Consider the following 17,248-nt stretch of genomic DNA (forward strand, 5'->3'; position numbering starts at 1 on the left):
TGTAAATGTACAAGTTTCACAACATCTTTCCGACAGCAAGACGACCAGAATTGCATGCAATATTCCAAAAGTGGCCTAACCAATGTCTCATACAGCTGCAACATGATCTCCCAACTCCTTTATTCAGTGCTCAAACCAATAAAGGAAAGCATACCAAACACCACCTGCACTATCCTATCTACCTGCAACTCTACTTTCAAGGAGCTATGAACCTGCAGTCCAAGGTCTCTGTCCAGCAACACTCCCTAGGACATTACCAATAAGTGTGCAAGTCCTGCTAAGATTTGCTTTCCCAAAATGCAGCACCTTGTATTTATCCAAACTCCATCTACCACTCCTCAGCCAGTTGGCCCATCTGATTAAGACCCTGTTGTAACCTGAAGTAACCTTCTGCGCTGTCCACTGCACCTCCAATTTTGGTGTCATCTGCAAATTTACTAACTGAATATCCTATGTTCATGTCCAAATCATTTATATCAATGACAAAAAGTAGTGAACCCAACACCGATCCTTGTCTGAAAAGCAATCCTCCACCACCACACTCTGTCTTCTACTTTTGAGCCAGTTCTGTATCCAAATGGCTAGTTCTCCATGTATTCCGTGAGATTTAACTTTGCTAAAGTCTCCCATGGCAAACCTTGTTGAATACCTTACTGAAGTTGTGAAGGGAATGGTCTCTTGGAATGCTGATCGGGAAGGGGAGCAAAATATATCTCTGGTGGTGGGTTTGTTTGTAGGTGGTGGAAGTGGCGGAGGATGATGCAATGTCTGCAGAGTTTGGTGAGGTGAAAGGTGAGGATGGGGCAGGGTGGTTTCTGCCCTTGTTGCATTGGGAGGAGTGGGGTTCAAGGGTGGTGGGTGTGGGAAGTGGAGTAGATGTGCTGGAGGCCATCGTCGACCACGTGGGAAGGGAATTGCGATCTTGGGAGGAGGAATATGTCATTCTAGGAACAGATGAGGCATAGGAATTGGGAATAAGGGATGGCGTTTTTAAAGGAAGCAGGATGGAATGAGGTGTAGTCTAGGTAGCTATGGAAATTAGTGGGCTTGTAGTAGATGTCCGTGGTTAGTTGGTCGATGGAAAGAGAGAGATCTGGGGGCGGGGAGTTATCCGAGATAGTCCAGGTGAATTTAAGGTTGGGGTGAAGGGTGTGGGTGGAGTTGACGAAGTATTCAATCTCCTCATGAGAGCACGAGGTAGCACCAATACAGTCATCAATGTAGTGGAGGAACAAGTTGGGGTTGGTGCCGGTGTAACTGCAGAAGATGGACTGTTCCATGTAGCCGACAAAGATGCAGGCATAGATAGGCCCATGAGTGTGTCTATGGCTATGCCTTTGCTTTGGAGGAAGTGGGAGGATTGGAAGGAAAAGTTGTTAAGGGTGAGGACCACATCTGCCAGGCATTCTCTTAGACAGCATCCTGAAGTGCGTGCTACCAGGCAGAAAATTCAGAGACAATTTTCTAACCCATTGCACAGGAATGCCACAGCCACATATTCATGGCTTATATCGCTCTTAGCTTTCAACACAATTTTCAACAAGCTTTTCAGTATCAAATTCCTAGATGGCAAAATGTTTTAATGAAGCGTAAGAGCACTTTCAACCTAACATTTCAGTTGCTTAAAACTGCATACAAACGTACCTGTAGCGTTGCAGGTTTCTGCACTAAATGGCAGCACTTTCACATATTTATCATTTGATCCAGTAGCCAATAATTGTCCGCAATGACTCCAAGCCACACAGTAGATTGATCCCTTGTGGTGTTTGTTCCTTTTAAACTTTACTACAGGTTGCTTAGGCAAACTGTATGCACTAGAGATAGATCATGGCAAGTGGTAGGGAAAATGGGGATAAAATGAAGGCAGGAAGGAAGAAATAGAAAGGAAAATCAGATATTCAACAATTAATAAATATTAACAGGTCTTAAAAAAGTTTTTAAAAACGTACTAAGTATTTCATATTTCCAATAGATCGATGGTAGACATTGTGTCATTCTGAAGTGAAGTCAGCTAATGAGCAAGCTCTTTGACAAAAAAATAAGATTTACATTTAAGATTAAGAAAAATCATTCATCTAAATGGCTTTTCTATATAATAATGGTCTTTAGTGTTTAAAGTATTTGTATTTTAAATAATGTGTTCCTCATTTAAATTTTTTCAAACAAAGATTGGCCTGAATGAAAGTTGCAAAGATCTCTGAAATTGCTGGATTCCCTAAGCTAATCAAAATCCTGAGGTAGGATTTAGGTGCCCATTCGTAGTAGGTTGTGTTTATTCACACCTCTTTCAAAGTACTGCTGGGGAACCTGGGCTCAAGTCTTAATCCACTTTGAACATATTCAAAGCCTTTTTGAGACTCAGGCATGCTTCACCATTGAAGAAACCTCATGAATCAGACAAGTCTTGAGGACATCCATATTAACGTTACCATCCAAATTTAGCTACAAGTATGAGGTTACTAGGTCTGCAAAAGACAAGGTACAAAGGAACTTCATTGTGCATGGGTTATATGTTATGATTCATTCAAAATTCTATGTGAACTAAAAAAAAAAGAGTGTAAGTTGGTCTCATGAATGTAAATCCCTATGTAAATTCATTCCCTGCAGCGTCAATTAAGTTCCTATAGTTAAAAATGCCTCTTAACTCAGCACTAATCAGGAATGACATTCTGTAAAAGAAAGTTGGGAATGGAAAATAAAGATCTTCCCATACAAGGAATGATCTTCAGCACTAAGGAAATGCATGCGACTCCCACAAATTTATTTTAACCAATACTCCCCTGGATCTTTATGCAGAAAGGGGCATTGAAAATGGCAAGAACTCCAGTTTCCTTGCAGAAAATTAGCAGATAATTTTCTCCTGGAACACAACTTATCACAAAGTCAACTAACTAGTTGCTAGAAAATTTGAAAGTGAAGCTGGAAATGAGTCACCCATTAACCTCAGTGATGGAACTCAACCATTTTGTGCTCCAAGTTGCATCCTACCTCCCTGTGACAAAAGTTGAAGAGTGGGGGTCCTGCAGATGGATTGCCTTCATTGCATTAAAAGCATGTGTTTCTTAACACACATAAGATCACATTTCATAGCCTCTTTAGGGACCAATAAACATCTTTCAGATAAAAATACTGATAATAAAATGCTCAATGAAAGGGACTTATATATAGATAGGGTTTTATCAAGTGTTGAAGAAGATCTCAAGAATGGTCCATTCAGTAAGTCAATGTTTGAAATGTAGTCATTGTCATAAAAAAAACACACCAGCTAGTTTACAAACAGCTTGGTTGTCTAAACACCAGATTAAATGACTAGTTAATCTTGATTTGATTGTTGCGTTTGTTGGAGGAATGTCAGACACCAGATCTTACAAATCTGGTGTAACATTTTAACTTGGAAGACTCATATGAAGCACTGTTAAAATACCCCAATATCCAGAACAGTGCTACTAATTCAGTTTGGCAGCATTGTCTCGGGCCAACTGGGAGGAATTCTAATTCGAAATAGATCTTTAGAATTTCATTAATACATTATCTGCCCAATAAACCAAAAGTGCTCAGGGGTAGTGCAGACTCCATGGAGAGATATTGCTTGCTTCCTCCTCCTAACAGAACAGTCACTTCACAATCAGCTTGGATGCCATTTTTTAATTATCTTGACAGTTACATTTTTAATAGTTTCATAAATTACCTTTTTTTCATGAAAAGAAGAAAATTACCTTGGGTCAATAGTCTCTGGGTAGGCACACACCCGTAAAGTTTTGGTATTTGAACCAACAGCATAGAGTGTCCCACTTGGATGGAATGATACTGCTCTTATAGCTTGAGTGTCTTCGAGAGTATTAATGGCAACAAATTGCTTTCTGGCTCCATCATCCTATAAATGTTTAAAAGAAAATCAATTAAATCTTCTGAACTTGCAGAATAAACAGATGCCCTGCAAACATTCCTATACATATGAAATCAGAAATACTGAAAACAAAATTTGCTTTAAGATGCAAAACTCTCATCACATCTTATGTCTCATACTTCTGGAATTACATATTATAAAAAGAACCTCAATTATCTGGCATTTGATTATCCGAATCTTGGATTATGTGGCAAGATTGCAAGGTCCCGATGCTAGACTAAACTGTGTTATCCGGCATTTGATTACCCGAATTTCGATTATCCGAACAAAATACTCTCCGCCTGTGTCGTTCAGATAATCGAGGTTTCTCTTTAATTTAGATTTTTCTGGATCAATCAGATGTCTGAAAAATTCACATACACAGTTTATTTCTGTGGCGTAAAGATTTCTTCCTACGTAATGGCATCCTTCTACAAACCTCAAATGTTGACAATAGAAAGAGACAAATGTGTAGAAATTTCTCAAAATTCACCAACTAAACCAGAGTTTCACAGTATGGTAGATTGGTAATTATTAGAATGCAGGGTGAAGCACCAGAGTTGCAGCCAATCTGACATCTGCCTCACTTTCTGTTCCATAACGGTCTATATCAGCTTCAGAAAGTGCACTTCATCTTTCAATTAGACGAATGAAAAGTTCAATGATTTTGAATCATAACTTGCTCGTTTCTACTGTGATTGCGGGTGTTATAAATGATTCGGCTTTTCCTATCTATAGTCCCTAACAGGCTTTTGTGCAACGTTGATATTGTCCCTTGTCAGGGCCACGAAGTCTTGGTTTCAAGTCCCACCTTCTCCAGTGGTGTGTCATAGCATCTCTGATTAGCTTGATTAGAAAATACACACATCTACAGTCTTTAAGGGCTCTTGAGGTGTGGGGTAGTGTCCCTATCTCTGGAATAGGAGACCTAGATTCAGGTCCAATCAACTTCAGAAGTGTATACTAACATCTCTGACCTGATTAGATAATTTTCTAATCATAGTCCCTCAGGATTCTTGTGGTGCAGGGGTATTGTCCCTATCCCTGGACTAGGACGTTAGTGCTCAAATTCCACAGGTACGTAATAACATTTCTTAACAGGTCGATTAGAAAAAATCTATCCATAGTCCCTATACCTAGTCCAGAACGTCTGGGTCTAAAGTCCAGTCAGAATGTATGGTGCTGGAAAAGAACAGCAGGTTAGGCAGCATCTGAGAGCAAGACAATCAATGTTTTGGGTATAAGCCCTTCATCAGGTATGTGGTTGGGGTTTGGGGGCTGCGAGGGGTGTGGGGGTGGGGAGAAGTGGGGGGGGGGGGGCAGAGGTTAGCTGGAAAGGCAATAGATGGATGCAGGTGGGGGGGGGGGGCGATTGTGATTAGTCAGTGGGGTGGGTGAAATGGGAAGGTGGGAAGGAAGATGGAAAGGTGGGACAGGTCGAAGTCCTAACTGCCCTCGACATTTGATTTAAAATATCTATTATAAAATACCTAAATGCAATAAAACAAAAGTTAAGTAAAATAATTGAGAAAAGAAACAGGTTTGTGCTTGGCTAAAATAGATAAGTTGGAAGCCTGTTAGACTGAAAGTCCTATGGTCTCTGCTTCAATCCCAGATTTTGGGGCTCTTGTGGCGCAATAGTAGTGGTCCTGAAGTAATGAGTTCAAATTCCACTTGCTCCAGAGAAGTATCATAACACATCTGAACAGGCTGAATCAAAATAGCTATTGACACCTCCTCCTGACTTCTTTAGTCTCTTGTCCTATTCTCAATTTATCTCTTGTATTTCACCCCATCACAAATTTCCCAGTTTATTCTTTTCCTTCTCTCTATAGTTGCTTTAAATCAAATATATCTCTCACCTTTTCCAGCTTTAACAAAACTGGAGATGTTTTATTTGTTCATGGGATGTGGGCATTGCTAGCTAGGTTAATATCTATTGCTATTCCCAATTACCCTGCAGCAAGTGATGGTGAGCTGCCTTCCTGATTTGCTGCAGCCCTTTAAAAAGCGCTGTTAAAAAGTGACTTCCACGATTCTGACCCATCAATTATGAAGAAATAGCAATTTAGTTCCTAGTCAGGATGGTGTTTGCCTTGGAGGGGAACTTGGGAACACTACTGCTAACATGTATCTGCTGTTTTTGACCTTCATCCAGGTGTTAGAGGTCATAGGTTGAGAAGGCGCTGTTGGAGGAATTTTGATGAGTTATTGCAGTGCAGCTTGTAGATGGTACACAATGCTGCCACTGTATGTCAATGATGGAGGGGTGCATGTTGAAGGTGGGGGATGTGGTGCCAAACAAGTGAGCTGTTTTATCCTGGATGTTGTCAAGTTTCTCTTGTGTTATTGGAGCTGCACTCATCTAGACATGTGGAGAATTTTCAAACAAATTCCTGAATTGTCTTCTAGTTGGTTATCAGGCATTGGAGAGACAGCAAATAATAGAATTAACAGCCTTTAAAATTGCACTTATAACTAAAGTATATATATGGCTTTAGTTCAGTTTCTGTTCAAAAGTAGCATTTAAGATGCTGATAGTCAGGTATTCTGTGATGGTAATGCCATTGAATATTGAAAGATATGATTAGATTATTTTTTTGTTTGAGATAGTCATTGCCTGGCATGAATGTTTCTTGACATCTGTCAGCCCAAGCCTGGATACTGTCATGTTGCATCTGAACGTGGAATGCTTCTATATCGGAGGTGTTGCAAATGGTACTGCATTAATATGCAATCATCAGCAAACATCTCCAATTCTGACATTAGGACGGAATGAAACAGCTGAAGATGAATCATCTTAGGATACTACCTGAGGAACTGCTACAGTGATGTCCTGGTGCTGAGACGATTGACCTTTAACAACCATAACCATTTGCCTTTCTGCTAAGCAAGACTCCAATCAACAGACAGCTTTTCCCCACTTCCCGCTGACACTAATTTTGTTAGGGATCCTTAATAAAATGTTTGATCAATGCCTTAACTTCACCTCTGGAATTGAGCTCTTTTGTGTTTGGACCATGACTGTAATGAGACCAGGAGGCCCTGGCAAACCTCAAACTGGTTGTCAGGAAGCAGGTTATTCCACTGCAAATGCTATTTGATTGCAATGCACCCTGTCCATCACTTCATGAATGATTGACAGAAAAATGATAGGGCTTAACTGTTTCTTTCGTAACAGATGCTGAGTATTTCCAGCATTTTCTGATTTTGATATCAGATTCCAGCATCTAAAGTATTTTCCTTTTGTAATTAATTTTAAAAGGAAGGTGACAATGGACTGGGAGTCAATTTTAGCCAGAGAGATGATGTGCTCGTGGACTTCCACATATTAGATTAATAATTGCAGAGTTTTTGATGTGCACAATTTATATGGAGTGAAAAGCTGGAGGCCAACCAATAATGCAAATAGTCAAGGCTACAATAATAAAAGACATAGATGAGGGTTTAAGCAGCAGATGCGTTGAAAGAGTGATAATGTTACCATGCTGGAAGTTGAAAGTCTTACTGTTATCATTGAGATGAGCTACAACCGTATCTTAAAGCCAAATATGAGACCAAGCTTGAGAACTATCTTTTTCAGTCTCTTGTAGTTGTCAGCGAGACAGATGCAGTTGGTGGCTGGTGACTGATGGCTTTGTCTTTTATACAACAGAAACAAATATTGGCAGGCAGAATAATGGACTGATCAATGGGCTGGCTAACTTTAAAAAGAAGATAGTTCGGGTACAAATGAGGTAGGGTAAGTCAAGGCAGAGCTTTTTAACATGATGATAAAGGTAAACATTAGGTTGATAGTACAAGCAAGAATCAGGCTGAACATCAAAATGATTATAAGGAAAGTGAAAATGATCACATGAAAATAAGTGAGGATAGAGAGTACAATTAGACACAGCTATCATAAAAAGCAATCTGAACAGCTTCGACAGAAATACACATAGTAAAAGGGTAGTAAGCAGAAGGGTAGAAGTGATTAGGGACTAAAAGGGGAAACTAGCTATGGAGGCAGAGAGCATGGTTCATATATTAATAGAGAGATTCAAACTGTGAACTAAGGAAAGATTCAGCAACAGGTAATACATAAGCAGACAAACAACCAATATTAAAAAATTCTTGAGTCAACTTCCACTGAAAACCCTACTGTAAACATTTATATAGGGAATTGCACCATTGAAATATGGAGTTAGCTGACAATTCCTTATTATGCCCAGAGCGGCACTCTTAAGCGAAGTCTGATCTACAAGTTCCCTATTAAATCTTGAAAGGAACTGTGTTTTTTACTACTTCTTTTAAAGACTGTATTTAAATGAGGAAGAGCTGCTTTAAAGCCAACGATTGAAAAGGTGACTGTATGTTTTGAAAGCAAGTACCTAGACATCCATTGCAGTTGAGCAGCTAATTTGCGCTAATTGACAATGTGGAGCTAAGGAGTATACAGATGTAGCTTCTTACTGACAACATGCAGTTGACTGGTCTATGTACTAGTGACCAGTTATCAATGACAGAGATCTTTTGCCTGCCAACAGTCGGGTGACTGATTGTCAGGTAACTGTGCAGCTTTGAGCTGTAAACAAGTTACAGACAGAGAGAAGTGTTCAGTTCTTCAGCTCGTGAGCATTGCCTCTCTTCGCTGCTGATAAAACTTCAAACCTGAAGGAAACTAGTTTTATCTTTCCTGCAACAACTGTTGTAAACTGTGACCTTTAAACGAAAAATCTGCGATGCTTTAAAAGTGATCCAGCCACTTTGTGTTGCTTACCAATCAGTGGAAGCTTACAGAGAAAGATAGGTGAAGCAACATGCTGACCAGCAGAAACATCATAAGGATCAAAGTCATACAGCACAGAAACAGACCCTTTGTCCAACCCATGCTGATCAAGTTTCCCAAACTAAACTAGTCTCACTTGCCTGCATTTGACCTATATCCCTTTCTTATTTGTGTACCTTTCCAAATGTATTTTGGATGATGCAATTATACCTGCATCTACCACTTCCTCTGGCAGTTTCAACAACAGAATCTGGAACAAAGATTATTGAACTCTCTTTCAATTTTTTTCTCCCCTGCCCAATAACCTAATTTCCCTGTCTGCCTTGCTCACACATGCAAGGAAGATTTTAGTTTTAATTTGTCATCTTACAAGCTGACAATTTATAACTGTTTACATAAAGCTAGACTCTAACTCCTTGTAATACAAAAGTAATTCTTATTCAGTAATGAAACCTAGTCCTTGCTCTCTATCAACCTGAAGGTCAGATAAATTGGGAAACTTCATGTATTTTCTAAAAGCTAACTTTTATGACAATTCTGGGAATAGCAGAGCTCATTTCCAGCACACTACCCCAGTGAGTTATGACACTGTATAGTTCAGTTCCACATCATAATCATTCCTTATCCATAGTAACTTGCATGGCAACAGCTACTCGCTGAAATATTTTGAACTTATATTTGCTTGGTGGAGAAACCTTCACAGACTGCCAATTTGAATTGGCCATTATGTGCTCCGGAGAATGTTGATTCAACCTGTTATTTGTTGTGCTTTTATAAAGCTTCTAGTTGGTTGCCTTGACTACTATCTGTGAGCATGCCAGCACTGCACTACCAATATACATACCTATTCACTGCTGATGCATTAATTAACACTAACAAAAAGTTTTAAAAAAAGGCTGATACCTGATTAGTTTATACAAAGTTAATTAGGTCAAATCCAGTGTGGAATTTTTTAAACAACCAATAATTAGAAAAAGGCAATACATCTACAGCACAATAAAAAACAATTTTTGAAAGAACTGAAAAAACACAAAGTAAACCATGGTCATTATAATACATTTTTTCTTAGCTTAACAAACAAAAAAAATTGGATCATAAATCGTTTCTCTACCATAGATAGAAGAAAGACTTTTCACAAAGATTTGTTGCACATTCTTAATTGCACTCAAGGTGGTAATGAGGTGAGCCACCTTTCTGAACCATGGTAGTCCACAGGGCTTGGGATAGGACAACCTATAGTGCTATTGGCAAGTTTCAGAATTTTGACATAGCAACAGTGGAAGAATGGAGATACAGTCTCAAATTAGTATGTAATATGACCTGAAGGGGAACTAAAAGTGATGGATTTACTACCCTATATTTCTAGGTAACAAAGGTTGCATATTTGGAAGCCATTGTCAAAAGGAGTCTTAGCGTATTGATGCAGCACATCTTGTAGAATGCACACACGGCTGCCATAGTGCATTGGTAGTAGAGGTAGTAAGTGTTTAAGGTACGGTTAAGATAGGGTGCCAATCTAATAGGCTGAATGGTGTTTAATCCTCGAATCTTGTTGGAATTGCATTCATTCAGGCAAGTAGAATATTTCCTATCATATTCTTGACTTGTGTCTTGAAGTTAGTGGGCAGGCTTTGGTGAGTTAGGAGAGGAATTGCTTGCTGCAGAATTCCCAACAGAAACTGAACTGGATCAGCCATATAAATACTGTGCAATACAGGAGCACGTAAATGGAATTAAACCCTCAGGTTTTTGATACTAAGGTTCAATGATTATTATACCACTCTATGTCAAAGAGGTATATGGTCAGCTGCTCACATGTTTTACATAGAAACAAACCAAAAAGACAGACAGAAGTCAGACTCCAAAGAAGAATAAAATAACAATTATCACATGCAGATAAAAAGGTTTATGTTTTTTCTAAGAGCAGTGCTGAGTCAATTAATATTAAACAATTATATAATTCATTTGTGAGAGAATCTTTGTTAGCTTGGTATATGTAACATAACATGCACCAGTAAATTATAACATTACTTAAGTGGTGTACCTCTTCATCCTTTGTCCCATTTCCACTGGCCAAAGCATTTTCCATCACTGGTGAGTTTATTGCAGTATCTTTTGAAGATGAAGAATCCACACTACATTAAAAAAATTAAAAGGTTATAGTTAACTATATAGGTGTTTGTTAAAAGATTAAGACTGTTTATAGTTTAAAACAGCACCATAGAGCAATGACCTGTAAGCATAATTGTCAAGTATTAAACAGCAGCAAATCTACTGGGATAACATGTCAAGTTGTATTATTTAGATTGCTTTTTAGAACTCTTTACGAGTAATTATTCTTTTTTTCAGAACCATGGAAGCAGTTAATCCCATAAAGTTACTACTAAATTAGTTTTGTCAACATCTCAGCAGTGACCAAATAAAATAAACCATTGTGCAATGATTTGCAATGGGTTAAAATTGTTCAATTTACAGCATTCAGAAAGGCTGGACCAGTGAATAACAATAAATAGAGAAAGTATTTGGTTCAATAAGGATATTGTAAATGAAAATATTCCATTGCGTTTTAGGTCAAAACTAAGAAACCTTTTTTGTAATTTCCAGTCATCCATTTATATTGTCACTGAAATATATACATATTACTTACTTCTGCATAGTAAAGAATGAGGACTCATCAGAATAAGGGAATGCCTTCCCTGTGATCGTTTTACTTGGAGTAGTTGTGCACTGGCTTGAAACATCAGACAATCCTGGACGCTGATTAACTTCAAGTGGTGTTAAAAAATTAGTGGCTGAAGAGCCATTTTGTACAGTTAATTGGTTTCCATTACACTGCTGGTTTGGAGACTGTGCCTCAGTGCTAAGATTATCCATTCCTATATTTAATTCTTCTAGCTTTTGCATTGATCTGTTTAAAAAGAAAAATGACCAATGTTAACAAATACAATAATTTAAAAAGAGCTATACAGCATTTTACTACAGAGATCCATGCTGACTGTTAAACAGTATTTAAAAATCTTAAGAAACCTTTTTATATTAACAAGATACAATGGTTCAGTGTGAAGATATATTGTCTTTGAGAGGGGAACAAAGAATGTATGCTGTGATAGTGCTTAAACCAGAGCTAAAACTGACTTGTTAAGGAACTGTTCTGTGAGGTTCTGCTGCTGGCTTGCTCCATCATCTTCATTGACCCCTCCTTCTAGTAACATTTGCTGATACATTTGTCTTTGTTGCTCTTTTTGTTCTAGATGCTGTTGGTAGCGCATCCGCTGTCGATAGTACTCTTGAAATTGATCTGCAGGTTCTCTCGGCTAAGAGATTAAAGATAATCATATTAAAAAAAAATATTATGTGCATTCATAAGAGATTTTATTTAGATGGTGTTCTATATATCAGGAGAAATCAACCAGAATCTTGATGGGTCGTGTAATGAATGTATACTGCTCCAAGAAATCCACCTTATAACTCTGGTATATTCTAAGTTTTTAAAAAACATTTTATAGCATAGAGTCTTAGAAACCTGCAAAGTCCTAAATATCATTCTATGTTGAGTCTGTCTTACTTAGGGCATTGATCGGGCATAACAATTGGCCTAGGAAACAGGAACACTGACAGTGTATATGTTGCTGCTGGTCCATAACAGCAATAGGTTTAACAATGGTAATCCCAAATAGCTTGCTAACATTCATTCACTGGGTGTTCACATATAAAATAGGTAACTGGAGGCTTCTTGCTGCTCATGTAATGTGGACCAAAGAAATTTCAAATTCAGATTAGTGGAGTAAATGAAAACAGAAAAACATCCTATTGTTATAATACCTGGATCTTCTCTAGCAGCTAAAAGCCTGTGAATTGTTGCAATTGTTTCAAAAACAAACTCAAAAGAAAAAAAAATTTAGTGTTATCATAATAGAGCAGAGAAGAATCAACAGCATTTTCCAGAAATGAAGCTAGAGTTCTCTACAAGACATTTTAGAAAAGCACATTGAGAATATGTAATGAAGTAATAGTCTAACTGATCACAAAATGGGAGCATTTGAAGTACAAAACAACAGGGGAACTTTCTGTATAAAGATTAGGAAACTTTTCACAGAGTTTTGAAAATAGTTGAAATTTAAAGAAATATCTTCAAATAAACAGTATTTTGTTAAAAGTAAATCAGCTTTTCTAAAATGAATTAATTTTCAAAATTGAATCAGTAGTAATTGCCTTTCCAATTTTTGCCAAGCTAGCTAACACTCAAGTCACGTAAATCATTAAATGAGTAATATTGAGCAGCTCAACACAAGCTACTGGAATTAGAGAACTATGTCATGATCTTTAAAATAAGATTGGTGAGCATAGCACAAAGCTTAAGTCAAAATAGTAGTGATCAGAACCATGGAAAAATAAATAACAGAGATATCACTTGCTTGTCGCTATTTCTCTCAAATGCTCTGCAGCTCAGGATTGGTTTAAATGTTAGTTTCACTCCTGACCAGAATGAAAGCAGTTCATAATGTTACAGAGTTATAAATTAATAACTTTGAGAAATAGTTTCATGGTTAAGAGTTCAGCCTTTGTCTAACCAGGAATCTCTGTCACCCTTCAAAACTGTATCCATTACCTAAATCTTATAAGTGTATTCTTTGAAAAATAGACAAATCTCACACAAATGCAAGATGACGTAGTACACATATGCAGATACTGGTTCTTTTTGTTAATGAATAAAAATTACATGTTACAGGTTTAAAATGAAAAATCCTAAAGTAATAGTTATAATAATTAATAAATCTAGCAAATACCTCATTCTTTTCCATTTTAGAAGTGGCTGGATTTGATGCTAATTCTATGGAATTGACAAGTGATGCTTCATTCTGAATCAAAGTTTCAGCATGCTGAACTCTGGGCACTGGGGAATCTGTCCTAAAGACATGGAAAGAAAAGGGAAAGGTACTGAATTAGCAAAATAGTTAATAAAATATAAAAATTATTTTCAAAAGAACATGGCAACTTTATACAAGGAAAAAGGAATTATTCACCTCTGAGGACATAACCTGTGTTTTGTCTTCAAAAGAGGAAGGTGACATGAACCTAGACACTGAGGTCATTAAAATGTTAACCTGAAAATGGCAGTTGTCACATGAAATGGGGAGCTGGCACAGAATATTGAATAGCCAATGCCAAACATTCCAAATAGAAATGATATCACAGGTGGATGCAAATTATTTGAAGTTTATGGGCTTTCATCTGCCACTGGCGTACAGTGGCAGCAGTACACAATCCACTGCAACAACTCACCAAGGTCCCTTCAATAGCACTTTCTTAACTCGATCTTCACTGCATAAAAAGGACAAGAGTGACAGAATCATAGGAATGCCACCATCTGCAGGTTCCATTTTAAGCTACATACCATGCACCTGGAACAATATCACCTTTCCGTCACTGTTGCTGGGTCAAACTCTTGGAATAGCTCAGGAGGACATCCGCAGTTCAAGAAAATGGCTCATAACCATTATCTTAAGGACAATTAGGGATAACAACAAATATTGGCCTCACCATTGACATCATATCATGAAGGAATGAAAAAGTAAAAATCTACACGAAATGCAAAAATACATATGGAGCTTAACAAATGGAAGCAAACAAAGAACAGAAAAAAAAAATTGAACAAACAGTCAATGCTAGCAAAAAAGAAATCACACATGGTATATCAAAATCAAAATAAAAGGTTTTTAACAATGACACTAATAAGGAGTGATCAGGCATAAGGTGAACCCCTGAAGACTATTTATTTTTTCATTAATTAGAAATAATACAGAAAGAAATAATTATAATTATTAGTTTTACATATATTGTCAGGGAATTCATGGTTATACTAAGGGTAGATGATTGAACACTGAAAATTATGCAGATAGAAAAAAAAGTGAATACATTTTAAATAATCAGCAAATGCGAGGTCATCTACTTTGGACCTAATTTGTGCAAATGGTGAACAGGTGGAAACAGTTCAGGTCCAAATACATAGACCATCAAAATGTTATGAACAAGTACAGATAATTAATCAAAAAGCCTATTTGAATGCCACTCTTCACATCTAGAGGATTAGAATAAACAAGGCAGAAGTCAAGTTTCAGCAATATTAAGCCCTGATCAGGCCACAGCTGGAATACTGTGGACAGTCTGGACACACTATGGCGATGGAACTGTGAAGGTCCCAAAATTGTTAGATAAGCAAGGGAGGAAAATTCTTGTGTCAGTTTCTATCATAAGGAAATAAGTATTTGAAAACATAATGGCACTGAAGTCAAAAAAGTCATCAGAACCTGATGGCCGTTATGGATTCTGGGAGGTTTCTAACAGAAAAAACTGTTAATGTGACACCCCTATTCAAGAAGGGAGGAAGGCAGAATGCAGAAACTGCAGGCCAATTTGCCCATCATCTAATAACTGATCAATGGGAAAATTCATTATTAAGAAGAAATAGCAGGATATTTAGAAAAGCTTAACCAATTTTAAAAAGTCAGTATGGTTTTGGGAAAGGGAAATAAAGTTTGACAAATGTGCTAGAATTCTTTGAGGGCATAACAAGCAGCGTTGACATAGGGGAACTGATTGGAATATATCTGGATGCCCTCTCAGGTGCTGCAAAAAAGATTACTGCACAAGACATGAGTTCATACCATTAACATGGATTAACATGGATTGAGGATTAATTCACATGTAGAAGACAGAGTTAGAAATAATTTGAAAAGATGTAACCAGTGAAGTGCTACAAGGATCATTATTTACCATTTATGTTAATGACTTGGAGGAAGTGGAGTTTAATACATCCGAATTTTCTGATGATACACAAATAGATGGGAGGACATGTTGTGATGAGGATATAAGAGATCTGCAAGAGGATACAGATGGGTTGGGTGACATGGCAAAAACTTGGCAGATAGAGTTTAATGTGAGGCCATGCACATTTAAAGAGTGCATAGATGAACTGCAAAGTTATTCATTCCAGTCTGTCATAAAATGGTAAATGTGCTCAGACTATGGCAAATAAGGGGAGTTAGTGATAGTTTTAAAGTCAAGGAAGAGACATACAAATTTGCCAAAACTGATCTGAGGACTGGGATCAGTTTAGTTTCCAGCAAAAGGGAGACTAATTAAGAGGGGAAAATAGAATGTGACAGTGAACTTATAGGAAACATACAAACTGATAGTAAAAGATTCTATGTGAAGAAAATAAAATCTCTAGTAAAGTTGAGTATAAGTTCAAGACAGTCAGAACAGGAGAATTTATAGTTTGAAACAAAGAGATGGCAAACCATATTTTTCCATACTTAAAATAAATACATATTTTATGTTCTGTCTTCACAAAGGAAGACAAAATAACATTCCAAAAAATATGGAGGGACACAGAACCTAAAGAGAAGATTTAAATGAAATTACTATTTGTAGAGAAATAGTGCTATGGAAACTAATTAGATTAAAGGCAGATATGTCACCAGTGTCTGATAACCTTCTTCAGAGAGTACTTAACAAAGTAGCCCTAGATAAAGTAAATGGACTAATAGTTATCTTCCCAAATTTTATTGGCTCTGGAACAGTTACAATAGGTTGGAAGGTCGATATTTAGGAATGGAGGTAGAGAGAAAACCTGCAAGTTATAGACCAATTAGTTTGATGTTGGTTGTGGGAAAAATACTAGAACTCATTATAAAATATGTAATAGCAGAATGTTTGGAAGATAGTAACAAGATAGGACAGAGTCAGCATGGATTTACAAAGGGAAAGTCAAGCATGACAGATCTGCTGGATATTTTGAAGGAGTACAAGACTGGCTAAGAGGGAGCCATGGATGTGGTTTACTTGAATTTTCAGAGGGTTTGCGACAAAGTCTCACAAAAGAGATAAGCATACAAAATTAAACCACATGAGACTGGAGATTATGTACTCAAATGGATTGTGACCTGGTTGGCAGACAGGAAACAGTGTAGGAATAAAAGGGTTTTTAATCAAAGTGACAGGCAGTGACCAGTGAGATGCTGCAGCTTGGACTCCAGTTATTCAGTGTATATTAATGATTTAGATGAAAAAAAAATGCCATGTCTCCAAGTTTACAGATGGGCAAACACATGGCAAGGACAGTATAACATGAGGTTATCCACTTTGGTCAAAATAATAGGCCAACAGATTATTATCCGAATGGCGAGAGACTGAGAAAGAGAGAAGTGCGATAAGTCCTGGGTGTCTTCATCAATAGCTGAAAGTAAGCTTGCAGGTGTAACAGGCAGTGAAACAGGCAATGGTATGTTGGCACTTACAGCGAGAGGATTTGAGTACAGGAGCATGGATGGCTTGCTGCAACTGGACTGGCCACTGGTATGGTCACAAGAAGGATTGTGCGCTGTTTTGGTTTCATAAACTGAGGAAGCATGTTCCAGCTATTGAGGAAATGCAAAGTGTGTTTACCAGATTGATTCCTGGAATGGCAGAACAGATGCATAAAGAGAGACTGGATCAGTTAGGATTATATTGATTGGAGTTTAGAAGAATGACGGTGATCTTGTAGGAACCTACGAAATTCTAACAAGATTAGACAGGGTAGTATTGAGTGT

The 17,248-nt window shown here is 37.6% G+C and overlaps 1 protein-coding gene across 10 annotated transcripts in view; it reads right to left on the reverse strand.

Moving 5' to 3' along the window:
- The window catches only part of LOC140479737 (WD repeat-containing protein 47-like), a 59,632-nt gene that overhangs the window by 17,851 nt on the left and 24,533 nt on the right, over positions 1 to 17,248 (reverse strand). For all 10 annotated transcript variants that reach the window (XM_072573827.1, XM_072573828.1, XM_072573824.1 and 7 more), the window contains 6 exons: positions 13,442 to 13,562; positions 11,790 to 11,968; positions 11,302 to 11,562; positions 10,699 to 10,789; positions 3,717 to 3,874; positions 1,645 to 1,814 (listed from right to left, as the gene is read on the reverse strand). In XM_072573827.1, the coding sequence (XP_072429928.1) occupies positions 1,645 to 1,814; positions 3,717 to 3,874; positions 10,699 to 10,789; positions 11,302 to 11,562; positions 11,790 to 11,968; positions 13,442 to 13,562 (980 nt within the window). The remainder of the gene's footprint in view (positions 1 to 1,644; positions 1,815 to 3,716; positions 3,875 to 10,698; positions 10,790 to 11,301; positions 11,563 to 11,789; positions 11,969 to 13,441; positions 13,563 to 17,248) is intronic.

Source organism: Chiloscyllium punctatum, chromosome 7 (assembly GCF_047496795.1).
Source record: "Chiloscyllium punctatum isolate Juve2018m chromosome 7, sChiPun1.3, whole genome shotgun sequence".
Classification (NCBI taxonomy): domain Eukaryota; kingdom Metazoa; phylum Chordata; class Chondrichthyes; order Orectolobiformes; family Hemiscylliidae; genus Chiloscyllium; species Chiloscyllium punctatum.